Source organism: Eublepharis macularius, chromosome 1, assembly GCF_028583425.1.
Source record: "Eublepharis macularius isolate TG4126 chromosome 1, MPM_Emac_v1.0, whole genome shotgun sequence".
In the NCBI taxonomy this organism is placed as follows: Eukaryota; Metazoa; Chordata; class Lepidosauria; order Squamata; family Eublepharidae; genus Eublepharis; species Eublepharis macularius.
In genome coordinates, this window is record NC_072790.1 from 235,620,878 (window position 1) to 235,648,080 (window position 27,203).

General features: G+C 47.8%; 1 protein-coding gene across 2 annotated transcripts in view; it reads left to right on the top strand.

Annotated features, from left to right (window-relative positions):
• CADM3 (cell adhesion molecule 3) overlaps positions 1-27,203 on the top strand; it is a 201,637-nt gene that overhangs the window by 149,709 nt on the left and 24,725 nt on the right. For both annotated transcript variants that reach the window (XM_054993627.1, XM_054993634.1), the window contains exons 2-7: positions 11,479-11,619; positions 15,601-15,753; positions 16,373-16,510; positions 17,446-17,616; positions 23,673-23,763; positions 25,484-25,653. In XM_054993627.1, coding sequence (XP_054849602.1) covers positions 11,479-11,619; positions 15,601-15,753; positions 16,373-16,510; positions 17,446-17,616; positions 23,673-23,763; positions 25,484-25,653 — 864 coding nt within the window. The remainder of the gene's footprint in view (positions 1-11,478; positions 11,620-15,600; positions 15,754-16,372; positions 16,511-17,445; positions 17,617-23,672; positions 23,764-25,483; positions 25,654-27,203) is intronic.

Here is a 27,203-nt window from a genome sequence, read left to right on the forward strand (position 1 = left end):
AGTCTTGAATTACCTGGTCATCTTTCCAAAATGCAACGAACGTAGCGGAATATTTTGTTATTCCTTTATTTATCCTCGACACGTTCAGCTAGCCATAGCTTTCAGTCTAGTCAGGTGACGGGTGTCTTTTCCTTACTGACACACACGCATGCACAGACAAAACATGGCAATTAATTCCCAGTCTTGACATGACCATACATATGCCTTCATCCCGATTTTGTGTGTGTTGTATTACTAATACTTACAAACGCTTGGGCACATCAGTAAAATACTGCACAAAAATACACAATCGTATTAGGATCGTTTTGGGGACAGGGTTTTACCCGTGAGCACGTGGGCCTCAAGAACAAAAGGGGAAGGCCGAAGGTATAGATACATACATATGTGCCTTAAAGTCACAACTGACTTCTGGAGATGCCAGCAACGGGCTTTCAAGGCGAGTGAGAAGCCGAAGTGGTTTGCCATTTGCCTTCCTCGGCAGAGTCTTCCTTAGTGTTTGTCTATCCAAATATAAACCCTGCTTAGCTTCTATGATCGGATGAGGTTGGGCTATACTATGCCCCCTTCCCTCCCTTGGGGAAGATGTAAATAAACTGAAGCCTGCAGCAAACTACGCATGTTCCAATTCCAGAATTAGTATTAGAAATTCTCATCACTGAGGGTCAAACGACAAGTGACGCCTGACACGGGTTGGACACTTGTCAGCTTCCCTCAAGTTTTGGCGGGAAATGTAGGCAGCTTGGCGGAATGTTGGACAAGTGACAGTTGAAAAGTCCATTGGACAGCAGTCGGAGAGCCAAGCTGCAAGACCAGGATGCCCACATTTCCCATCAAAACTTGATGGAAGCTGACAAGTGTCCAACCTGTGTCATATGTCACTTGTGGCTTAGCCCTCAGGATTATGGAAGATTGGCATTATATGTGTCATGGATCACAAAACAGGAGAGATCTGGTCATCTCTTAGGGCCAAGCTACAAGCGACAAATGACACTTGAACGGCAAGTGGATCAAGTGGAGAGCAAGTGAAGGGCAAGAGAACAGGGAGGGATACACTTGCCGTTCAAGTGTCATTAGTCACTTGTAGTTTGGCCCTTACCTAAGCAAGGTTGTGTTCTGTGCCTTTCCGCTACAGAAACAAATGGCAGAGCTTTTTCCGCAGTAGATCTGGTCTTTGGTTCATTTGCGTGCCTTGACCTAGTTTCACAGCAGTTGGTCCCCCTGTTCCATCTTGTCCCTTTTAGACAGAAGTCAAGCAGATTGACAGCCCAGGGGCGCTGGACACTGGAAGAGCCTTCCAAGAGGGACGGTTTTGTTATGAAGATGATATAGAGATCAATTCTTTTCCATGGCAACCAGACAGGAGAGAAAAGAAAAAGAGATTTGACAGAGGAAAGGAGACCAAGGTTGGACTTCCTTTGAGATGGAGATTAAAAATCAGAATTCGGGTGATCAGAGATGGGTTTGTGCCATCTCAAGCCAGTGGTTCTGCAAGATGAGGTACTCCTGAAGTGGTTGTCTCCAACCCAAATTGTATAAACATATTACATAGGTCAGGAAGCCTTGCTTAAATATCACATTCCTCTACATCCTGCATCTTTCCACCTGCTTGTAAACCATATACTGGGACCAGTTTATCACATTTTTTATCCAGTCCTTTCTCCCAGATCCTCCACAGGTTTTCATCTGTACAATAGACCTGTAAGGTAGGCAAGGCTGAGATAGGGTTGCCAATGTCCAGGTGGAGCCTGGAGATCTCCCAGAATTACAACTGATCTCCAGTCAACAGAGATCAGTTCCCATGGAGACAGAAATGCCAGGTGTCTGGCGATGGCAGACAAACTCAGTGGTTTGGGTCTCTGCCTTCCGGTCACCACCTGTAGGAGGAGGCATGCCAGGAGGCAAGCAGGCAGAGAAATAGGTGTGAAAGTGCTTGTGTCCCCTGCCAATGATATCACTTCTGGTGTGCACACTTCAGGGGTACATTGCCAGGAACCGCCCTCCCCCACCAGTTTCCATGAACAACCCCTGCCAACCCTACCTGGAGAAAATGGCTCCTTTGGAGGGTGGAGTGTATGGCATTGTACGCTGCTGAAGTCCCTCCCCTCTGGAAAACCTGCCCTCCCCAGGCTTCTGCCCCAAATATCCAAGAATTTCCCAACCTGGGTCTGGCACCTCTAGTCTTAGGTAGTGAGCTTGGGTTTGCCAAGCCTCTAGGGTTGACAGGACCTTTTGCCCTCCTGGCAGGAGAGGGGGACCTGGCACTCACCTTTTTCTATATCTTTTTGTGAGCTCCCAGGGTGCCATGATGACATCACTTCCAGGAAGTGACATCATCATGCAGTGCCTGGGAGCGTCCCTGCACTTCGCAGTGGGCAATTTGGGTCCCAGAGGCCTATTCCCCCGCCATTCCCCCCCTGCTGGCCAGGGGCCAGGTGAGTGGTGCCAGGGGATGGATGGTGGGAGCAGGGGGTCCCCGCCCCACTGGGGGACCTGAGATCCCTATAGACCTCCCACTACAGCAGGAGTGAGCTTTATGGATGAGTGTGAAGATTCAAAATGTGGGCCTTCCTCTATCAGAAGTACTGCACTGGTTCTTACATTGGTCTGTAGCTCTGTGACTCAGGAGAGAGAAAAAGCATGACTTTCAGTTTTAGCCAGGGGCTACATAACCTGAAGGAACTCTGGGGGAGACTGGCCCCAAACCATGCTGGAGAACTTCCAGGAGTTTGGAGGGAGGCAGGGCAAGGCATCATGACATCACTTCTGGCCATGTGACATGAAGTGACTAAAAATCATAGAGATGTGGGGGATTGCTAGAGCGTTGCAGCAACACATCATGTCACTTTCAGTCACACCACTGGGCAACTGTCGGAGCCTGAAGGGCCCTGCTGGAGACAGATCGCTGTTTATTTTCTGTCTTTCAATAAACACAGTAAGCACAGAAGTGTCCGCCGTTCTGAGTGCAATAGACTCAGGGATGGTGGCTTCTGTTATGAGCGTACGGTTTTGGAAAGCATTGAAATTCTAAATGGGAACTCGATGCCTAGGGATACTTACAAAATTCCTAATCTTTCTTTTCTATTACTGTTAATTCAACCCACCAAGTCTTAGAAATAGGTAATTCAGAATTATGAAATTCAGATGAGGAAGACCACTTTGTTTCTGAAGTGCCGCCAATACCAAGACCTCATTATTTTTTCCCCAATTGTTTAACGTTTGGCCATAGGAAGCTATCTTATAACAAGTCATACGGCTGGTCTATCACAGTCAGTATTTTCTACTGCAACTGGGAGAGGCCCTCCGGGGTCTCGAGTTAACGTCTTCCACATCACCGGCTAACTGCTCATTTTTAACTGGAGATGTTGTGCCAAGCAGACGCTCTAGCACTGAACCACAGCTCCTCACCATTTTTATACGGAGCACTGGGCCTGCGTAGTTTGTGGCTTCATTTTCCCTCCATTTTTCCCCCTTTCTCAAAGCCTCATCAAAGAAAATGTAGCAGATGTAGGATTTCAAGACGGGTCCCCTCACGGACTGGTATCAGGCTAAAGAACTCAAAGCAGAGAGTTCTGGAACAGGAGAAAATGCACACTGGCACAAACCAATCCTAACTTTAATTAGATGCGATGCTATCTGAACTTAGGCCTGTGGCAGATAGGGTTGACAACACGAGGTTAGGAAATTCCTGGAGATTTCTGGCGGAAATTCCTGGAGATTCCCCCCCCTTCTTTCCCGTACTCCCTTTTTCTTTTAATAAAATTAATTTTTAAAAAAAGAGATTTCTAGTGGAGCTGGAGAGGGCAGGGTTGGGAAAGGGGATGTACCTTAGCAGGGTATAATACTAGAGAGTCCACCCTCTAAAGCAGCCATTTCCTCCTGAGGAACTGATCTCTGTGGCCTGGAGAGGAGTTGTAATTCTGGGAGATCTCTAGTCGCCACCTGGAGGATGGCAACCTTAGTGACAGATACAGAAAGGGCCTTGGTGATTCTGGAGCCCTGGCCAAAAATCCAGGATGAGCCCCCCCCCCCCAATTCACTGCCACATCCGAGCATGGGGGGGCTGTCACCCCAAGTGAGGCAGGCAGCCGCACCTGCCACCAGAAGCCAGCTGCCCTGTCCCAGACGTTTGTGCTGTGAGAATATATACAGCGCACTTTGAAGCACTATAGCACTTTGAAAATTGTATAACTGATAGTAAAATATAGATGAATTGTTGCTATAAGAGGGTGTTTAATATATAATTTATTTTCCAGTTTGCATAGCTAGTTTTTCATGGCTTTTGTGTTTGTCTTTGCCCCAGATGAGGCAGGGGCAAGCAGCCATTGCTGCCAAGATGGTTGCCTCCCTATGTTGGGGGTAGGGTCATGGGTGGTTGGGGTCTTCTTCTCCCGCATGGGATGCAGGTCAGCTGCCCCTGTTGCCCATGGTTAGGGCTGCTCCTTGGATGATAGCTTGATGAAACTATTACCTCAGTGTGCCACAGCAGTGAAAAAGACAGAAGCCCTTTTCACACTGCTTACTTGTTCCTGGAACATTGCGAAATATCGTGCAAAACCCACGGAAGATAGCGTCTTCTCACGAGAGTTTTGAGCGTCATCGCGCAAAACTCTCGCGAGAAGACGCTATCTTCCGTGGTTTTTGTGCAATATTGCGCAACGTTCCGGGAGCAGGTAAGCAGTGTGAAAAGGGCCAAATTCTTTACTATGGGCTATTAGGAAAGGAACTGAAAACCAAATGGCCAGTATTGTAATAGCTTCACCCTGAAAACTCGCTGGTTGACTTTGGGCCAGTCACACTCTCATCGTCTAACGTACCTCACAGGGCTGTTGTGCGGAAAATAAGGGCTCTCCTTCTTTGGAGGTTTTTAAGCAGAGGCTAGATGGCCATCTGACAGCAGCAATGCTGATTCTGTGAACCTGGGCAGATCGTGAAATGGAGGGCAGGAAGGGTCGCATCAGAGCTTAGTTCCTGTGGTCCTTTCTTACAAGCCCAGGGTAAGGCCAATTGCAACCCTGAGGTCAGGAAGCAATTTTCTCCAGGCCAGTTTGGCGAGGGATCCTGATGGTGTTTTGCCATCTTCTGGGCATGGAGGAGGGATCACCAGGTGTGTGTGTGGGGGGAGGTATTTGTGAATTCCCTGCATTGTGCCGGGGGTTGGACTAGATGACCTTAGAGGTCCCTTCCAACCCTATGATTCTATGACGAGTGGAGAATGATGTAAGCCACTTATGGGTCTTCACTGGGAGGAAGTCAGGAGGATATAAATGTTGTAAAATGTAGTAAATAAGGGGGAGAGTGGCTCATTCCTATTGCCAGTGTATAGGGCACGCTTAACCACTCTACTGAATCAAAAGAGAAAGATCTTTCTGTACATTAATTGCATCGATTCTATTCATGCTTGACTCAAAATTCTGTCTCGAAAGACCTGAGTGGCTTCTCCTGCCTTTTGAATTCGTCCACCAGGCCCAGGGGCTGGGAAGGAAGCAACTGAGCACCCACTCGGGCACATTCCTTGGGCATTTTGCCTTGTCACGTGGAGGATTTTCGACGCCCTATTTTGCAGCCAGCTGAATGGGGCCGGGTGCCGAATCTCAGCAGCAGGCCCACTCGGCGCTGTGGAGGCCGTGTGGCCAAGACAAAGGACGGCTTGTTTGTCAGGGCAGAGAGGGCGGGGGGGGGGGGGCTTTGGCTGAGGCTTTGAACTTGGATGTAAAGCCAAGGGCTATTTTGTTTTGACGGCTTCTTGCGCTGGTGGCTCGGGCAGAGCAGAGGAGGAAAAGAACTCAGGGCCACAACCCTGGGCTAACAAGGCGGGATGGAATGTGCCTAGCGGAGGCGCCCACAAAGCAGAGAGACGGCAAAGTCAACAGCCTGAGAAGGGGAGAGATGCTGCGGCTCAGAGAGCTGTGGGGGGTCCGGGATGAAAGGATATTTTTAATGTTTTGCTGGTGTTGACAGAAGAGGGAACGGAGTTCAGTGGAATTCTTGAGCGTGTTCTTCCGAAAAATCCTGCAGTGATGCCACACGGTTCTTCCACACTGGGGGTCGTGGATATAGGAAACAGTAGCGAGCTGCCTGTCTGGCACAGCACGGCTCTAGAAACTGACTGAAGGCAGAACTTGACTCAAGAAGATCCTAGTCCTTAACGCAATGAGAACATACATAGCAGGCTTGCCAGCCTCCAGGTGATAGCTGGAGATCTCCCGTAATTACAACTGATCTCCAGGCAACAGAGTTCAGTTCCACTGGAGAAAATGACTGCTTTGGAGGGAGAACTCTATGGAATTATACCCCACTGAAGCCCCCCCCCCTCCCCAGACCCCACCCTCTTCAGGCTCTGCTCCCAAAATCTCCAGGAATTTCCCAACCTGGACCTGGCAACCCCAATACACAGTGATCTTAGGCCTAGTCATATCCTTGCCCTGCCTAGCTTGGTATAGTCTCCCCTGCCTAGCCACGGCTCTCCAAGCTCTCAGAGAGAAAGGTTGTTCTTCCCTGGCACCAGCAAGCGGAGCAAGAAGAAGCTGGGTACTGAATTTGTATGCAAAACGTGTTCTCTGTTCTATCCAGCAGCGGCTTTCCAAAGACCCAGGCAGAAAAAAAGAGCTGTTGCTTGAGATCTTTGAGACTGAGGGGTTAGCGTGCAGGACTAGGATCTGGGAGACCCCAGGTTCGAATCCCCACTCTGCTATGGGAGCTCGGGGAGTGACCTTGTGTTGGTTACATCCTCTCCACCTTACCCCCCTCACAGGGTTTGTTGTGAGGAAAAAATAGAGGCGGGGTGGAAACAATGCCGTAAGTGGCTTTGGGTGTCCCGTAGTGAGAAAAGTGGGTATCAAGAAATAAATACCTTTGAACCGGAGATGCCGGGGGCTGAATCTGAGCCTCTGGGCATGCAGGGCAGCATGGTGCTCTCCCCAAATAGGAAGCTGCCTGATAGCATTAGGCCATCTCTAGCCTTATGATCCTGTGAACCAACTATAGTCTCCAGGCTGCCCCCTGCTGGCTGTTCCCTTACTCAGTGTTACACACTTGGCAACAAGCAGGGCCTTTTCTGTCGTGGCTCCCACTCTATGGAATGGGCTCTCTGAAGAGATGGGGGGTGCCCCCCTTGTTGGGAGATCTCTAGGAGGTGTCAGTCCCTGGCAGTTAGATCCCCAAGTTCTCAACACACAGGTGTTCCAGTTGAAGTAACTTTATTAGAGATCCATTCAGTACAAGGTGCTCAGACAGTGGAATTGGCAGAAGTGACGTATGTGGGGCTATCAGTGTTCATTACAGGGAATATTCCCGCCTTTGGGAAAGAGGACCGTTAACTGGGGGGGAGCAGGTTGAGGTGAGACATTGTTTTAGAGTAGACAGTGAGAAAGATGAACGTATCTTTGGTTCTCAAGAAGGATACCTTTCGAGCCAGTTTCAGCTGGCAGTCAAGGACACTGGCTCAGCAGAGCGAGAAAGAGAAAGTAAACATTTGCGAGATAACCTGCTGGCATTACAGTAATAAAGAACTTCCCATACTCTCAGAGACCAGAGGCAGAGCCAATATATATTCATGGCAGATATGCAGAGGAGGCATATATGACAGCAAGGTCTGTTATAGTTGCTAGCCTTTTTGATAGTGATGAATAGCAAACATCTTTGGAGGGGGAGCTGAGGAAGAAATTTGTGTTTCATTATTTTTATTTTGGGTTTAACTCGTAATGTTTTCATGGTTACTAATTGCCACATTCAGCCAAGAGAAAAGGCAGGGTAAAAGCCAAGAGAAAAGGCACGGTCCAGCTAGCCTGGTATTCTGTATACTAACTAGCAGTGGTTCTCCAAAGCTGAGGGTGGGGAGGTTTTCTCAGATCGTATGTGCAGACTTACAGAAAGTCAAACTTTTGATCCAACCTTTTTTCCAGGATCTCCAGCACAGCAAGGACTTCCCCAGCACATGAAATCCAAAATCCTTCTTTGTTACCAGTGACAAAAGCCAAAGCCTTCTATGTTCAAGACATGTGTAGTGGTTAAGAGCGGCAGGACTCTAATCTGGAGAACCAGGTTTGATTCCTCTGCTTGAAGCGGGTCAGTCACAGCTCTCTCGGAGCTCTCTCAGCTCCACCCACCTCACAGGGTGATTGTCGTGAGGATAATATAATGACATACTTAGTAAACTGTTCTGAGTGGGCATTAAGTTGTCCTGAAGGGTGGTATATAAATCAAACGTTGTTGTTGTTATGGTAAGCCCGCTTCTAAGTGTGGGGATAGCATTAAGTGGGCTCTCAGGAGTAAAACAACAACAACAACAATAATTGCGCTTATATACTGCGCTTCTAGACAGATTAGTACCCTGCTCAGAGCAGTGAACAAGGTCAGTGTTATATTATTATCCCCACTATACAGCTGGGGAGCTGGGGCTGAGAGGAGTGGCTGACCCAAGGCCACCTGCTGAGCTCATGGCACTAGTGGGATTCGAACCAGTCCAGTGCTGATTCACAGCCAGACTACTTAACCACTGTGCTGCAGCAGCTTTCAAGATGCTGGCTGAGCAGAATTTCCAAATGTGATTATAAATGTCAAATTTCATTGCAAACAATGACAACAATAATAATTTGCTGCTTAAGTATTATTACCGACCTCCAGGTGGTGTCTGGATATCTCTCAGAATTAGAACTAATTTCCTAAAGGCATAAATCAGTTGGCTGTACCCTTTAAGCCGCCCTGAGCCCATCTCTGGGGAGGGCGGGGTATAAATCAAATAAAATCAAGGCTCATTTCGAGGGGGAGCACAGTTCCAGCAGTTCCCCAAAGAGGTCACATGTCAGGTGGCCCCGCCCACCTGACCCTCGGCCATTTTGGGCCCGTTTCAGCCTAGATTGGGGCCGAAACGGCCCGGATCGGGCCTCTGACGGGTGGTGGATCACCCTCCCACCCAGCAGTGGCCCGATCCTGACCATTTTGGGCCCCTTTTCGGCCATTTTCAGCCCCTTTTTGCCATTTTGGTCCCATTTTCAGCCCTGAATGGCCAGGATTGGGTACAAAACAGCCAAGATAGGTGATGTCAGGGGGCGTGGCACATGCAAATCAGTTATGCTAATGGAATACTTCCAGTGATGGCAAGGGGCGTGGCATATGCTAATGAGTTGTGCTGGTGAGTTATGCTAATGAGTTATGCTAATGGGTTATGCTAATGAGTTCCTCCCGCTCTTTTTCTACAAAATGACCCCTGAATAAAATAAATAAATAAATAAATAAATAAACCTGTGCAGAAAGACTGGATCCACACATACCCCTTAAAAGTGCTTTCTGTTCCTCCCCGAGTAAGTGGGAAATCACAACAACATTTTTGATGCACATTCATCAGGTTTCTGAGTCGACCGATGGCCGATTTACGATCGCTTTTCAACTTCCTTGTGTTTTACAACGCAGGTGCGGTTTTAGTCCTACTGAAAATGATGGCGTTGACTTTTCTTTCCAAAAGAAATCTAGCTTTTGTTTTAAAAAAAAAAAATTCTGGCAGCCAGCTATCAATTCTGGGCTTCTGTACCAAAAAGCCTAGCCATTGACCGAGAAGTAAAATAAATAAAAAACAGCCGATCCAGTATCTGCCTTCCATCAGCTGAACATTGATGCCTGCAACGTTGGTCAGAGAACAGAGTTCAGCACACGTTATCGCTCTTTCAATGAACATCAAAAGCAGAATAAATTAAGTACTGCAAGCAAACGTGAGCAGATGTGCTTGATTTGCATAAAGTATGCAGGTTGCAAATTTCTTTAAAACAAAATCTTGCTGTTGCGGGGAGGGGGGTGTTTTAAGAATACTGTACAAAGTTCTGGTGGGAGCTATTCTAGGATATGTAACCGAGTGCATTGGTGGAATGCTGTTCCATGTTTTCTGTACATGGAAAACTGACATGTCAGGGACAGCTTTAATACTGGGCTAGTACCGTTTCTCTGTGCAGCATGTGGAGGGAATAGGGGCTTTTTATATGGAAGAATAGTCAATCGTTACAGCTCCTACTCACAGTCTGAAGTAGTACTCTGTAGTCTAGGGGTCTCCAACATGGTGCCTGTGGGCACCTTGGCACCGGCTGACGCTTTTCCTGGTGCCCACCAAGTGATTTTAGAAAGTAGACAGGGCCAAGTGGGCCTTTTGCCCAGCAGGACTTCTGATTGGCTGTGCAGATTAGGGATCTGATTGGCTGTGCAGAATTTTTAAAATTTCCTTTAGCAGCAGCCACCGCCACAGCCCAAAGATCTTCCATTTGGTCATGCTGTTTGTATTTAAGAAAGTATTTTTAAAATATAGGTACATTTTATAAAGGCATCTTGTTAAGCAGAGCTTCTGCCTGAAATGTTGAAGAGTTATTTATTCAAGTTATGCATGACCTCACTTCCTGACATTTTGTGGTTGGCTCCACCCCTTGTGGAGGCCATTTTGTCATTGGCTCCGCCTCCTGCAGCAAATGTTTTGTGGTTGTGTCCATCACTCAGTATCAGAATTCCAAAGGTGCCCACAGGCTCAAAAAGGTTGGGGACCTCTAGTCTAGGCACAGGTTGACCAGCTCAGTAAGAACTAGATTCTAGTGCATGTTCAGTTGAGGCACATGGGTAACTTCCATACTGATCTTTCACGGCTATAGATATCTCCAGGCAGTACAAGGATGTTACAAAGTGTTGCTCTCCTTGCTTTATTTGTTGATCGTGTTCATTTGCCATTTTTCAATCACATGCTCTCAAAGCTGTTGGATTTTAAAACAGATTTTAAAAATTAAATTATGTTTGTGGTTGGGGGTTGAGCAACTTGGCCCCATCCATTGGTATCTGGGGGTGGGTCTCTTGAGATAGATCCAGGCATGAGGAAAAGGAGCTGGGCTTCTGCCTATACCCCTTCCTTTCATTTGATGAGCGTCACAACTTCTCTTAAGGAAGAGATCCAGTTTGGTATAGTCGTTAAGAGCGGCAGGACTCTAATCTAGAGAGCCAGGTTTGATTCCCCACTCCTCTGCTTGAAGCCTGCTGGGTGACCTTGGGTCAGTCACAGCTCTCTCGGAGCTCTCTCAGAGCTCTCTCAGCCCCACCCACCTCACAGGATGATTGTCATGAGGATAATAATAACACACTTTGTAAACCGCTCTGAGTGGACATTAAGTTGTCCTGAAGAGTGGTATATAAATCAAATGTTGTAATTAATAATAATAACATTAATAATAATGTTGTTGTTAATGTGCGTGATTAACCTGTGGGACTCATCATGACCACAGAATGCAGCGATCTGTGGGTCCTTCCATGCACACAAAGACTAAATGGAACCTCCATGTTCAGAGGCAGAATACCTCTTTAAACCAGCTGCTGGAGAGCAATGATAAGGAGAGGTCTTGGCCTTCCACACTGCTTATAGACCTTCCAGATTAGCAGGTCGTTCACCGTGGCAACGGGGATATATTCGGGGGCTGATCCAGGAAGACTCTTGATACCTTCTCTCTTAAATTCCTGCAGGGAGCCAGCCCACAACGCAAGACGAAACCGTAGTGGCCGGCAACAAGGTGATTCTCCGCTGTCAGGTGGAAGACCATGAAGAATCCTCCCTCCAGTGGTCCAATCCAGCCCAGCAGACACTCTACTTTGGAGAGAAACGAGGTAGCTTTCCGATGCCACCCGGTGCAAGGCGGGGGGAGGAGGAGAATTCAGCAGAGAACGAGGCAAACGAGTGGAGCCATCTTGGTTTCATTCATGATATTTTTAGCCGCATTTCCCTCAGAAGTACTCCCAGAAGGTACACAGAATTAAAGCAGCCGACGCAGTCAACCCAAGCATTGTGCTCTAATCAAATAATGTCTTAAAAATATACCTGGGGAAAAAAACCCAAAATGCACATTAAAAGACACAGTGGGTTGGATCCCGCGGTTCTGTTCTGTTTAGGGCTGTACTTCCCTCTGGCGCAAGGGGCTTTACCTGATACCGGAGGCTTCTCGCATGTGTAGAAGGCGAGACCATTATTGCAACCTGCAGGATCCAACCCTAAAATCCATTTCTCCAGTAGGTTTAGATTAGAGCAACAGGAGGGAAATTGAACAGGGAGGTTACCGAGCGAATTTTCCGGGGGGGATGAGTTCCGCAGGATGGGTGCTGTGACAAAGAAAATGCTCCTAAATGCTCTCCAGCATTTCTCAGATGAAACCGAGGACACGCTTACAAGACTTCCGGTTTCACTGCCTGATCCCCGTGTCTTGCTATTACACACATCCCCCTTCTTCTGCTGTGCATTTATTGGCTCTGTTACAGGCCAGCCTCCCCGCCCACTGATTTAAAAGCCAGGAACGTATTTGTTCATTTGGTTCGAATATAAATGTGGATTTAAAAAAAAAAAAAAACAGAATTGTTCCACAATCTGGTATCCTCAGAATATGCTTCATCAGCGGCAGTGTGTGAAATGTCAGGCTATGTAAGGCGTGCGCTTTAGTGCTCATGTGTTGGAAATGTCAAGCTAGGCGTGGTATGGTACCTTAGTGCTCATGTGCCTGCATTGACATGGCTGTGCATTAGTGACAAGATCACCCATGCAGAGATTTAACTCATAGAGAACTCAACAGGAGTTGAAACCTTGAGAATGTCAATGACTCACATTTTAACCAGATGTCCCCAAAAGGGGGTGGGGGGAATCGCTGTGATTTATTCCAGGACCAGAAATTGGTAAATAGTAAATAGAGGTGGTTTGGAATATATGTCAGTCCACTCTTGCTGTTCTCTGAGTATGGAGATGAGATGCAGACAGCAGGTTCGTAAATACCCACAGGAGGGGCTCACCTATGGCGAGTCAGATTTGCTTGCAGGTGAGCAGAAATAGAAGGCTTTTCGACTTGGTCCCTCTCTTCTTTCTAACCATCAGCATGCCTCAGACCTAACAGATGCAAGGGAAGGAGGACGGCCTTCTTTTGTGTGTGTATTCTGGTAACTTTGGCAGCTACAATTACTGGCATGTGTGCTGCAAAAGTACATTGCAGTTTTTTTTAAAAAAAATCTCTTCACTCAATATACCATTTACTGTGTCATTTATATTCTGAACTGAGAGGAAAGTGGATTTTAAATCCGAGGAGGGTCCAATGCTAATGACAAAGCTGAGAAGTTGCATTTTTATTGTCTCACTGAGACAAATTTGTTACAAATAAGAATATCTGGATTTGGCTGTTCCAAAGCAGAGGAAAATATTTGCTATGGTGAATATACCATACTGTAGAGATGAATCAAATAAGGGTGTGTGGGGGGGTCCTGTGTTCTCTTTCTGTGATGGTTTGGCAAATTGGATGCCACCTAGCTAGGATTGTCAGGCCTGACCATCGGGTTGCCAGAACCCCTTACCCTCCAGGTGGGAGGGGGAACCTGGCACTTAACAGAGAAAATGTTGTTGCATGTGTGCCAAGCATGCACGCACTCCCAGCGGGTGCAATGATGTCACTTCCAGAAGCGATGTCATCACACCCGGCAGTGGGCGTGTTTCCGTGCTTCACAGGGAACACCACTGGCCCCTGTGAAGCATGGCAGCATGCCCAGTGCCGGATGTGATGTCACTTAAGGAAGTGATGTCATTGCGGCCAGTGGGAGCGGACCTGCTGCAGGCTGGCTTGGGAGGTTTTTTAATCCCCAGGCCCATTCCCTGGGCTTCCCCCCCTGCTGGCCAGGTGAGTGGTGCTGGGGGACAGAGGCTGGGAGTGGGGGATCAGGCAGCCCTACCTGGCTGCCAACAGGAGGCCAGAGAGCAGGGACATGGAGGGCAGTCATTGGCAATTGGGTGATGTCAGACATCTAAAGAAATCGTTGGAGTTTGGCAATTCCTACAGAGGTGTGACATCACTTCTGGGTTTCCCAGGAAGTGACATCACACCATCGGCCTGACAGCGATTTTTATTGCATTTTCTTGGCAGCAGTAAACAGGAGCTGGTTGCAGCTCTAGAGGTATTAGCAACCCTACACCAAGCGGGATCAGACTGCCTGAGGTCTAAGGCACTGGGGCCTGCCCTGGATTTCCTGGCTGAGATTTCCATCCTGTGCCTGCTAGCCTCAGAAATAGTAGGAGTCCTCCTTCCTAGAATAAACCTCAACTTAGTGCTGCATTCTGAGGTCTCTCCTAGTTGTCCTGGGCAGGCAAATGGTAAAGCTACATGACAAACCTTACACTCCTCCTCCTCATTTATAGCCCTGTTGCCACGAAGCAGGTTCCCTAGCCTTTCGACTTCCCCACAGAGCCAAGTGTCTCTGTATCTGGGTTCCCATTTTGGGATAGAGAAGCAAGTAAGAATTGTGTACCAACTGGAGCTGAATGTACCTGCCGTCCTAGAATGCTCTCGAAAAAGCTGCCGAAACAGGAGAATAGCTAGCACCCTGTTGAGTGTTTCTGCTGGCTGTGGATTCCTCCTTAGAAGCCTTGGGGTCCCTTTGGATCCTCCCGCCCGGGAGGTGGCTGACACGTTGGTGCCTTCCATCTGCTTGGATCTACAACATAAAGGACAGTCAGGAGAAAGAAAAAACATAGAGACTGGTACATTCACTTTGGACAATTGTAGAGAAAAAACTTACCTTGGACTCCAAGACTTTCCATTGCTGCTTTGCTTATTCTTATATTGTGTTTGGAAGTAAAATGGCGCTTCCAAACAAGAATTGTGGCTCACATAACAGGTTTGGGTACTGGATGTGAACGTATTGGTCTTATGTATATATCGCTTATGAACTTTGAAGCTGTTCAGCACCTAGCACTTCAATATAAATAATTATTTGAGATTGATTTAGGTTGCACAGAGCACTTTCATAACGTAAGAGTGGGTAATTGGTTACCACAGTAGGTACTTTTCTCTTGTCAGTTGCGTACTACGCGGTGCCCCTTGTGTTTTCCCCCCACAGAGCCAGCAGGCTTTCTTGTGGGAACAGGGCCTCTTTGTTCTACAGCCGAAGGGAGAACTTTGCCTCCATACATGTGGTTTATCGATTATAGTCCACTCCTATAAATCTGAGGGGGAAGTATATTGATTTTAATTCTGTAAATTCCAGAGAGGCAATATATACTATTTTATAACATTTTTAAAACACTGCTGATTATGTGTTTTCATCTTCTTTTATTTATAGCATATTATAGTTGTAGTGACCATTTGGGTTGTAACAACAAATTCTGTTTTATAACTTTTGAATCTCTCCTCATCTCCTCCTGTCATGATATGTCATTTTAGTTCAGATCTCTTCCAGTATGGTGACCCTTCTCATGATACCCTTTCACTCCAACAATGCCTACAACACATCACCCAGTTTATTACAGGTAAATGTGGCTAGGACATTCGCAGTGCAATGTTAAGAAGAGTTACCCTCTCCTAAACCCATTGCTTTTGATAGGCTTAGAAGAGTATCGTTTTCCTTAGGATTTCATTGTCAGTATTTTAATCTGTCACCATGGGAGTATACACATGTTGCGGAAGGAAGGAAGGAAGGAACCAGGTTCTGCATTAGAAACTATACTATGTATTTTCCAGAGTGCAACTTTCAAGAGTTTCCAAAGTAGTTTTCAAGAGTTACCAATTTCTGAAGCTGATCACGCCTGTTGCTTTTTTGGTATCTCCTCTTTCCTCCATCCTGCAGCATTGCGAGATAATCGAATTCAGCTGGAGAAGTCTACGCCGTACGAGCTGACGATCAGTATTGATAATGTGTCTCTGGCAGACGAGGGAGAGTACACCTGCTCCATCTTCACCATGCCGGTGCGGACTGCCAAGGCCATCGTCACTGTTCTGGGTAAGCCAAGATAGCAGGAGGAAAAGGAGGAAGATAGAAAGGGCACAAGGGAGAGGGGATGGCTTTAAATGAGGGCCATAATCAGGAACAAGAACAAACTAGATTACATGGCTTCAAATTAGGAAGGGAAATTAAAGGGAAGGGCAATGTTTATTTTATTTTCCACTTATATTGCATATTTATTTACTGCATCTCTCAGGAGAGTTCTCAAGGCAATTCCCCAAATCAAAGTGAACGAAGATAATCTGTCAAAAAGACGGAGAACAAGGGGTGTCCTAATCAGCCTCCCCTACCTATTCCATCCTACCACCAAATGGCTTGATGCCACTGTCACAAATGCTGCTCATACTGCTTGCTTCCCTCTATGTGTAGCAACCGGGGCCAAGCGACAACTCTCCAGGGGGAGATTCACGCCAGTGGCTACCAGTTGTCAACCTCTACTCCAAAGAAATAAATATTTTGAAAAGCCTTGGGGTTATAAATTAAAAATGAATTGCAAACCTGGAATGTTCATTGTTGTTTCAGTAGTTGCCGTACAGAGTTCCTGGCTTCCAAGGTCCTTGTGGATTCTTAAACCAAGATTCTAGTCCTCAACATCAGAATTTCTCTGTTCTTGTAGGCATCCCCCGGAAGCCCCTGATCTCTGGCTACAAGGAGCCTCTTAAAGACGGGCAGACAGTCAGGTTGACATGTGTCTCCTCAGGCAGTAAGCCTGCAGCTCAGCTCCGGTGGCACAAAGGGGGAAAACCACTGGCAGGTAGGTGGTGGAGGGTGGATCTTTCTTTTTGCGCTGGTATCTAGAATGTAAGAAAGGTGTTGCTGGATCAGACCAAAGGTTTACGTAGTCCAGCATCTGATACCCCACAGTTCCTAGCCAGTCAACCCGCTCTCCCCACCACGTTTGTCACTAACGTCTGGTACTCAGATATATTGCCTCTGAACATGGAAGCTCTATTTAGCTATGATGGCTGCCAGGCTCACCCTTTTTATGTGCAGCACACACAAATAAAGGATAAAGAAAGCAAGGAGGAGGTAAGAGCCAGGTCTCTCCCCCTCCCACCAGGAGGGTAAGGGGGCCTGGCGACCTGATTGGTCCCTGCAACACTTCAGAACTGAGTTTCCATGGAGAAGTTGCAGCTCCCCTCTGGCTACATGCCCCTATGCCGATCACACATTACACAGAACATCTCGTTCGAGCCATCTAGAAGCTTCTTGCATTCTCTATTTCCTACCAAATATAGATGCTTTACTACACCTGTTTCCCCCTCCCCTTCCCACAAGCAGTGAAAATGTGTGTTGACACCGAGCTGTTCTTTTCATGGCTTGATTCCTAAAAACAAATCTTTCATCAATCATAAAGAGTCCAGTAGCACCTTTAAGGCTAACCAACTTATCTGTCACCTAATCTTTCGAGAGGCACAGCTCTCTTCGTCAGATGCATCTGACGAAGAGAGCTGTGGCTCTCGAAAGCTTATGCTACAATAAAGTTGGTTAGTCTTAAAGGTGCTACTGGACTCTTTACTATTTTGCTACTGCGGACTAACATGGCTAACTCCTCTGGATCTATCTTCATCAATAGTGAGACTGAAAGGACCCATTCTGACCCTCGAACCCAAGGTCTTCTGTATTCTCCTGTCTCCCCCCTTTCTACAGTTCCCTGTGACTGTTAGTGTTATCTTACTTCATTAATAGGTAAAGATCCCGAAGTGGCAGAAGACAGCAATGGGAAGACATTCACGGTCACCAGTCACGTCGAATTTGTGGTCACTAAAGAGGATAATGGCGTGGACGTCAGCTGTACGGTTCATCATGCTTCGCTGCCGAACATGGCCACATCGACTACTCTGAAGATTGAAGTCTTTTGTATGTCATGGTGGGCCTGGTGGGGTGGCAGGGGTGGCAATTTTGACTGCCTGATGGGGTTAGGACAAGCAAGAAAATGAAGTCTTTCCAAGAAAGCAAGAGCCATTTTAACATGTTAACAGTAGATCTCTTTGTAAGAAAGAGCTTATGCGTGTTCATGTTACAGGTGAAACCGCAGTCTAGTATCTGGATAAATGTAAGGTTTAAATCACACATTGAGGTGTGTGTGCATTGTATGTCGCATTAAAGTTGCTCAACACGTTAATAAAGAAAAAAGAAGTGTACACTGTACACGGATTCTACGCACATTCACTGTAACTTGTGAACAGGGCTACCGGCTGCAATTGTTCTCTGTGATCAGTAACTAGATATGGGCACAAACAGAAAAAAACCCAAACATGGTGTTCGTTGTTTGTTGCCATCCATGAACAATGAACAATGAATATTGACAAACATGACCTGTTCACGAACATGTTCGTTGTTCATGGGGGCCAGCAGGCTCTCCTCCAGCCATCAAGATCCCTACCACACCACTCCCAGAAACCCTACCTGAGCAGGCAGCAGGAAATGTACCAATAATAAATAATAGCTTGACCCAGAGCCTGGCAGCAGCCCTGGAACTTGAAGGGGTAGATCCCTACCGCACCACTCCCAGAAACCTTACCTGAGCAGGCAGCAGGTAAGGTACCAGTAATAAATAATAGCTTGGCCCAGAGACTGGCAGCAGCCCTGGAACTTGAAGAGGTAGATCCCTATCCCACCACACACAAAGAAAATTCAAGCTCCAATGCACTCTCCCTGCCTCTCTCTCAAAATGCCAACAGCAACTGTCTCTCCCTCACTGTCTGCAAAAGCAGAGTTGGGAGACCCCCTCCCCCCGCTCCTTGCTTCCTTGTAACAAATTTGGAGCTCCACACTTGAAAGGAAGACCTGCCTATCAAGCTAAATTGAGCTTAGATTGGGGTTTCCAGGGCAACAGCAGGAGTTCAGACAGAGTTCAGGCAGTCCCTGCCTCCGGTTGCCAAGGGAATTGATTGCAAGTGCCAGATTGCCTGGCTTGATGAACAGCAACAAAGGAGGCTTGCAACAATCACCTCTTCATTTAGAATGGGGCCTCATGAACAGCTTGTTTGCGAACAGCTGATTGGGCTGTTTGTGGCTTTTTTTAGTTCATATTCCTGTTCGTGCCCATCTCTGTCAGTCACCCCACCTCGATTTTTTAAAAATTAAATACAGTTTCTAACCAAATTTGTAGGTTTGAGCCACAGGAATGTAATCTTAGATCTCCTTACAGCAGCCAAAATGATGTTTGCTAAAAACATTGTGCTAAAATGTTATGAATTTAAATATCAAACTATGGATTAACAATGTTTGGATAGAGGTTAAATTGCCTAAATTGAGGCCGTTTGTTCGGCTGGGTGGTGGGAGACAAAAGGTGCCTGATTTTTGCAAACTGTTGGAAACCTTTCTTTGACTTCTGGTCAAAGACTTCTGACATTTGAAATATATTTGACATATATAAATATAGCATTGTTCTCCTCTGTTATAATTTAAAATGTATTATGTTTTCATTACTTTCATAAATTTGGGTATATGAAAAACATTTAAAAACAAAAATTATCAAGAGCAAGCCTCAGTTCAAAAGAGGCATTCTCTCTGTTTACACAGACAGAAGGGAATGCCTCTTCTACTATGAGACTTGACGGACATCAGCCTACAAAGCAGGGCATTTTCTCTTCTGAATCACTGTTTAGACATATTTCAAGATCTGAGCAAGTCTATCAATGATAAGATGTTTTGGAGGTTTTTCACTCATAGGGTCACCATAGGTCGGAGGCGAATTGATGGCACATAACACACACAAATGTAGGCACTTTTAATTGATCTATTAATTGATTAAAATGGTTACGTGATTAATCAGCAATAGGTATAAACCTATCGATCAATGAAAAAATGAACCATTGGTTGTTGTGGGTTTTCCGGGCTGTATTGCCGTGGTCTTGGCATTGTAGTTCCTGACGTTTCGCCAGCAGCTGTGGCTGGCATCTTCAGAGGTGTAGCACCAAAAGACAGAGATCTCTGAGTGTCACAGCCCGGAAAACCCACAACAACCATCGTTCTCCGGCCGTGAAAGCCTTCGACAATACAAAAAATGAACCATTTAATCAGACCATTCTTTTATATATATATATATATATATATATATATATGTAAAGATAAAAACTTTCAAGAATCAGCAGCGCAATCCTGAGCAGGGGGCCTGAAAGCACTCAGGGAGCCGACTATGAGTTACACCGGGGTATCCCTGACTTATGCCAGCGCCCAGCCACGGTGCTGTTCCACTCCAGCCCTCTTTTAGTGCCCGGCTGCGGCAGTTGGGCATGGGCATAAGTGTGGCATAAGTCCTTGCACGGGCAGCCGGGATGGGTGGGCCAGAAAACAGGGCACAAGTTAGTCAGTTCCCTAAGCCATTTCAGCCCTGGGAATGCTCCCCGCAGCGGCAGAAAGTTATGCCATGAAAAACAATGGTGTCGCTCATAAGTGCTCATTGTACGGGAAAAGTCACCCTCCCTACCCCACACCCGGCCCTGCTCAGGTGGTCTGGTGGAGCACAGAATGCCAACGACCATTGGGACCAATCCGCTCAGGCCCCTGCAGCAGCTGAGCCCCCCTCCCCATGGCCAATCAGCTCCCCGGGCACCAGCCCTTGACCCCAGGTAAGTACGGAGGCGGCTGGAGGCTCTGCTCAGGAGCCCCCTGCCATGGGGAGTGTGAGGCAGGAGAAGGTGCTTGTGATAGTGGGGCAGGAGGGTGCAGAGGGGGCTTTATGAAATTCGAGGCCTGCATCACACTCCACATATGGGAGGAGAGCTAAGTCCAGAGTGTCTGACTAACAACTACCACTCGAGTTCCTTTGCAGATTGTCCGTCTCCTGAGAGCGGGACCACAAGTGATGCCTGACACAGGTTGGACACTTGCCAGCTTCCCTCAAGTTTTGATGGGAAATGTAGGCAGCTTGGCGGAATGTTGGACAAGTGACCGTTGAAAAGTCCATTGGACAGCAGTCAGCGAGCCAAGCTGCAAGACCAGGACGCCTACATTTCCCATCAAAACTTGAGGGAAGCTGACTAGTGTCCAACCTGTGTCAGGCGTCACTTGTGGTCCCGCTCTGAGTCCTGGCTCGGAGAGGGGTGAGGGCGCACTGACAGGTAAGAAAGAGCTGGGGAGGCGGCTGCCCCAGCTTGCTCATTCACACTCTCCCCTCACTCATGCCCCCACAGACACTGGCCTCGGCAATTGAGGCTCGCCGGGGGTGGGGGGGCAGCCGCCGGTAGTGAGCCAGCATGGCCCATGCCTGCCACAGAGGCAGTTGCCCAGGGAGCCACACTCAACACAGCTGTTTGGGGGGAGACTTCTAGCAACCCATGTCAGGGCTTCATTCAGACTCCCTCGGCCCGTCTCCCCCCCTTGGACAGATAAGAGAGCATGGTTGCAAGTCAGGGGGACTGAGTGCTTACTCTCAAAACTCCTATGTGATGGCAGGCGCACAACCCCACAACTGTCTCCCTCACAGGATCAGAACTCCAAGCTGCCATGGGAGCAGCCAGATGTGAATAAGGAGCACTTTCCCACCGGAGAGGCAACCCTTGTCTGGTCGCTGGCAGCACCTATGATGATGGAGCCACTGCCACCCCCCACTGTGGACACCCTCCTGGAATGTGACAGACCTGCCCGTGGCCTGCAAAAGGCTAGGCTCCTTGCCACACATGTGCCTGTTTTCCTTTCTTGCTGGTCACAACCCATCGGGAAGACTAAGGAACACGATTGTTCCAGCCCCCAGTAATCCTGCTTGACTGCCATCTAAGCCCGCCCCAGGAGTGGTTCTCCAAGCAACCTGCGAGTCAACCCCGCTCCAGAGAAAGCAGCTCAGTGAACGCCTCTCCTGTCCGCAACTACCGTGCTAACAGGCATAGCTCCCTTCCTGGGTGAGGGAAGTTGGCATCACACATTCAGACATCCTGTCCACTTTGGGCTGTTCAATAAAGTCTGTGCCGAAGAACAACTCCTCCCCTGTCTGTTTGTTTGCCTATGACAGCGGGCACCCCTCCACTTCCCTGTAGGGCTACCCTTTCACACATCCCAATGAATGGTCTCTGGCTCTGAGTTGGGATGGATGGGGTGGCCCCAGAGAGGCTCCAGGTGCCTCCATGTGGTTGTGCTGCCAAAAGGAGGTGTCCGGTCGCACCTTGGAGGCTCCAGCCCCGTCCAGCTTCCCTTCCCCCTTCCCACCTCAATTTCACTGCAGGCAGTGGGGTGGGACTTGGAATGTTGCCCATGTGTGTCTGGCGGGGGGTGGACACCATGAAGGGTTCTCATTCTTCAACAGACAGCACTGCTGGCATCTGATAAGCCAGGCAGAAGACTGTTGCAGGCAGAGAGCCAGGTCGATGCCAGGAGGGGGGCTAACGATGTCCTGGGATTTCTGCAGCTCCTCCCCTGCGAGACCAGACCATCTTCCTTTTTACTGTTTGTGGAGGCAGGGATGGACTTTAGGAATCCTGTGCGGGGGGTGGGATGATGGCCCCCGGAGCAGTTTCTCCGGTCCCACAGGCCATCATTCCACTCCGGGGAGCATCATCCTGGGACCAGAGCATGGCTCTCGAGGTCCACCCTGCATTCTCCTCCTCACATCTCTGCAATGCAGTGATGTGTTTCTATGCAGCCGCCACAAGTTGATGGGCATTTATCGCTCCTATCACATCCAATGGGCCTTCCAGCCTCTCCCACGGTTTCCAATGGGGATTCCCGTCATTCGTTTCAGAACCTGCCCCCCACTCGCCTCTAAGGAATTGCCTCTCCAAAACTTGGGGGGGCTGATCCTGAGTGCCAAGGGCTGTGGGTGTAGCCCTCACCAGGTTCTACCAATTGCCCCCTTGCAATTGGTAGATTCTGCCAGCGTTGCCTGGGCAACTACAGAGCATTCTCTCCTGGCCACGCCTTGCTGGGCTCGGTCCACTGGCACATCTCTCCCGTGAAAGTCCTTAGGGAACCGGTGCCACACTGCAGTTACGCAGGTGCCAGCACCAGGACGGCCTCAGGATTGCGCTGTAAAGTTGGCAAGTGCCACCTCAGAAGAGGCATTCCCCTTCCTCTCATACACAGGAGGGCATGCCTCTTCTAAGACGGGACGTGATCGGACATATGTATTTCCCCTGAAAGTAAGAAAAGGTTGTTTTCCTTCTGAGCTTTTTATTCATAAACAAATTTAGACAGATGGAATCAATTAGTAAACCAGTTAAAATAATTGATATTTTCAAATGAGGTGCTTTTAATTGGGTGCCAGCGTTAAAAGAAAACCTTTGGAATATCACATGAAAAGGATCTGGCGGGCCCTTGCTTCACAGCAGCGTCATACCTTTTGATTGCTCCTTTTTGTGGATCCACCTCTTTTTGTAAATTATTGTGTTTTCATTACTTTTGTAAATTTGGGTATGTAACAACGTTCTAACGATAATTTTTTAAATGTGCATTTAAAAAAGACTCAGCATCTTAGCGGTTCTCAGTGCTTGTTATCTCTTATCTTGGCTTCCTGTTCTTCATTTCTTCTTGCTCCCTTTGCTCTCAAGCTAATCTTTTTAAATCTCACTTTTTCATGATTTCCTCAGCCTCTTTCCTTTTTCATCTTTCTGCTTCATATGCTTGAAAGACTCCGCCATCGACCCAACCACCTCTTCCTTTTGTTTAGGAACTTCTTGAAAATGTTTCTCCTTCCTGGTTCTGCTTTGTCCTTTCTAGATTGACATTTTGGCACCTGATGCAACCCCCTCCCTCACCCTGTTCCCTTCTAATCCCCCTTCTCTTGCATGCCAGGACTTAGGAGATCATAAACCGTTCAGTAGGGCTGTGTCTTCCGGAACTCTTGTGCCAAAGCCAAATATAGAATGAACTGCAACATTGAGTAATGTTTGACTGCTTCAACTTCAGGGTCAGGGGCGACCGAGGCTATCGATGGCCAATCCCAGGGGAGCCATTCCAATCTTTCTTTGTCTCTCCAGATGTGCCAATCGCTTCTATCGAGCCAGTCCCTGCCTACCCACGAGAAGGAGACAACCTGAAGCTACTGTGTGAAGGACAGGGCAACCCAGTGTAAGACGCATCTCCTCTCGCCCTCCAACATACACCTGTCCACACTCCAGATTGCTTCTTACATTCAATTTGAGATGAATGGATTTCCACCCCCTTGCTGGATTTCTATCCATTTCTATCCATGCAACATTTATTAATTCCAGAATTGGTGGGCAGTTGGCCACCACTTTCAATTCCTGCTCCTTGTTTGCACGTTTTGCCTTTATGGCACGGGGGCGTAAGTGTGCGTTGATAAAAGACTGCGAACAAAACAACAGCATTGGGTCAGATCATGCGGGTTCTTTCCACTAATTGTGGTGCTTTCCCCTGGTGCAAGAAGCCTTCTTCTTGCATCGGGGGATAGCAAATTATGCAGGAGTAAAGAATAACCATTAATGAAACGGATCCGCAGGACCCAACCCGTTGTGCACGGGGTTGGGTCCAAATTCTTTCTCTGCGATGCTTTTGTGGCGCACACATGCGCTCCCCACACTGTGGAAGTGCCCCACCCTAAGCCTTTTAAGCCAACCATGCACACAATCAGGCTCACCTAGAGGGCTTTTGGGACTAAGTTTTATCAATGCACACATGCAAGTCGCATAAGCAGGAAGAAATAATGCAAATCCCATGGAGGAAAGGATGGGGAGGCATGGCTCTCAACCCTCAGAGGGAGAAGAGCCATCTGCTAAAGCGCAGGGCTGTGACTGAGTGGCAGAGCATGTGTTTGGCACGCAGAAAGTCCCAGGTTTGAGTTCCAGCTTCTCCAGTTGAAAGGATCACGTTGAATGCAATGGGAAAGACCTCTGCCTGAGACCCTAGGGAAGAGCTGCTAGCAGACAACGCTGGCTTTGAGAAGCCAGTGATTGGACTCCATGCAAGGAAGGTTCACAGGCTTCATAGCCGCTGGCATCTCTGCCATAGACAGTGCCCTGTGGAGGGTGGGTCAAGGCACCGTTCCTAAAACTGAAACACCCACCCCCTCTGGGCTTTCCCCCCTGGGCTTGACAACCAGCTACACACCCAACAGTGCCAGGTGGGTTTATTTATTTAAATACTTATACTCTTCCTTTCCTCCCAGTGGGGATCCAAAACAGCTTACAGCATTCTGTATTCCTCCATTTTATCCTCACAATAACAACCTTGTGAGGTAGGCTGAGAGTGTGTGACCGGCCCAAAGTCGCCTAGTGAGCTTTTATGGCAGAGTGGGGATTCGAACCTGGGTCTCCTTGTTTCTGCTCCAGCACTCTAAGAACTATACCCACATTGGTTTCTACTATCCCAAGGTCCGCTGGCAGTGAGGATTACTCTTCTTGGCCTGCTCCAAAGGGGAGCCAGATCATGCAATTTTAGTCCTACAAGTCTCTCTGTGACCCTTCGTACATAAAGCATTTTGAGCCCTAACAATATATAATAATAACATTCAGTTTATATACTGCCCTTCAGGATGCCCACTCCAATCGATTTACAAAATATTACTATCTCCACAACAACAAATACCCTGTGAGGTGGGTGGGGCTGAGAGAGCTCCAGAGAGCTGTGACTGACCCAAGGTCACCCAGCTGGCTTCAAGTGGAGAAGTGAGGAATCGAACCTTGTTCTCCAGATTAGAGTCCTGTGTGGCTGGCTTGAAAAGCTTAACCACTACACCAGACCGGGTCCCCAGACACTTTAACTTAACTTTGTATGTTCCCCACTGGTATAGTCTCAGGATCTCTTAATTTGTCATTCTCTCTCTTCTCAGCCCCCAGGAATTCATGTGGCGGAAGGAGGGTATTGACACACCCTTGATAGAGAGCCAAGACAATATCCTTAACTTCCCTTATTTGAACAAAAGTGACAGTGGGACTTACATCTGCAGTGCCACCAATATCATGGGCACCTCCGAAGCAAAGTACAACCTGGCTGTTAACGGTAAGCATTATTCCACAGTGCCCTCTACTGGTTGGAGGCCTTTTTTTTGTCTGACTGAGTCTCTTTTCTGAGCTTCTTTTTCACAACTGAAGTGCTGTCTGGAGCGTTCAACATGCAGTTCTAAGATCTCCTCAGATGACTGCCAGGACCAGATATTATGGAGACACTTACATGACATCTGACCTGTTGAGAAATGTTGATGCTGGTTTTGGTTTTCTTTCTTTCTTTCTTTCTTTCTTTCTTTCTTTCTTTCTTTCTTTCTTTCTTTCTTTCTTTCTTTCTTTCTTTCTTTCTTTCTTTCTTTAGATTTCACATTTCAAGTAGGGCCTGGACGATTTGGGGTTTAAACAGAATTTAGTGGCAACATTGGACCCGCAGGGGTGGTCTTACTTGGCCATGGGGCAATTGGGGCGGTTGCTTGGGCCCCCTGGCTGCTGTGGTGCTGCTGCCCCACTCTGTGACATCTCTGAAGTCAGGTGGGTTCAGAACAGCCACCCAAACCATTCTCTGTAGGGTCTGTGATTGGGGGCTGCCCTCCAATCACTCTATGAATGTCACCAGCCTGTGCCCTGTCCCTGCGCCAAGTGATAAGGGGCAGACTGGAAGGCAAACCAGGACCAACGGCTTGAAATTAAATTAAAAGAGTTTTCAGCTAAACGTGAAGAAGCACTTCCTGACAGAGTGGTCCCTCAGTGGAACAGGCTTCCTCAGAAGGTGGTGGGCTCTCCATCTGTGGAGGTATTTAAGAAGAGGCTAGAAGGTCACTTGACAGCTATGATGATTCTCTGACTTAATATGAACGTACAGAGATCAGGAGAAGAAGGGCATGAAGGGATGAGCCGGTTCTTGGCTCTTGTGGCCCTTTCTTACATGTCCAGCGTAACGCTGATCACCACTTTGGGGTCAGGAAGGAATTTTCCTCTGAGCCGGATTGGCCAGGGCTGCTGGAGATTTTTTGCCTTCCTCTACGGATATAGCAGGGGTCACTGAGGGAGGGGGTGATGGGAGGGGGGAATAGGTGTGAATTTCCTGCATTGTGCGGGGGGCTGGACTTGATGACCCTTAGTGTCCCTTCCAGCTCTATGTTTCTGTGTGTGTGTGTGTATAGGCCTGGAAAAGGCCCCACTCTACAGTTGTGGGGGAGGGGGAGGAAGAAGAGCACACACTCCTGTAGGGGAAGGCAGTAGCGCTTCTGGGGCCCCATCCGGGACTTTTGCCCAGGGAGCCAGAATTAGTAACGCCACCCTTGTGGAGTGGTTTGCACATAGTTGTAAGTAGCTTGATTATACCTCCTGACTGGTCACTGTTGGTGTGAACTGTGACTCTTCTGGCAAACATTGTGTATGATATCTGACGCCTTGGTCTGTGACAGTCCATTCGCACATGCAGGAAGCCACGGGATGCCCCTGTCATCATGTGAAGAAAATGGATATACAAACCTGTCTCATTATTAGGCACTGCCAGAGGCCCTGCTCTGCATGCTTCATTCTTCTGAAGCAAGATAGAGCTCTGCAAGAAACAGGGTCTTTTGTGTGTTGGCACCTCGTCTC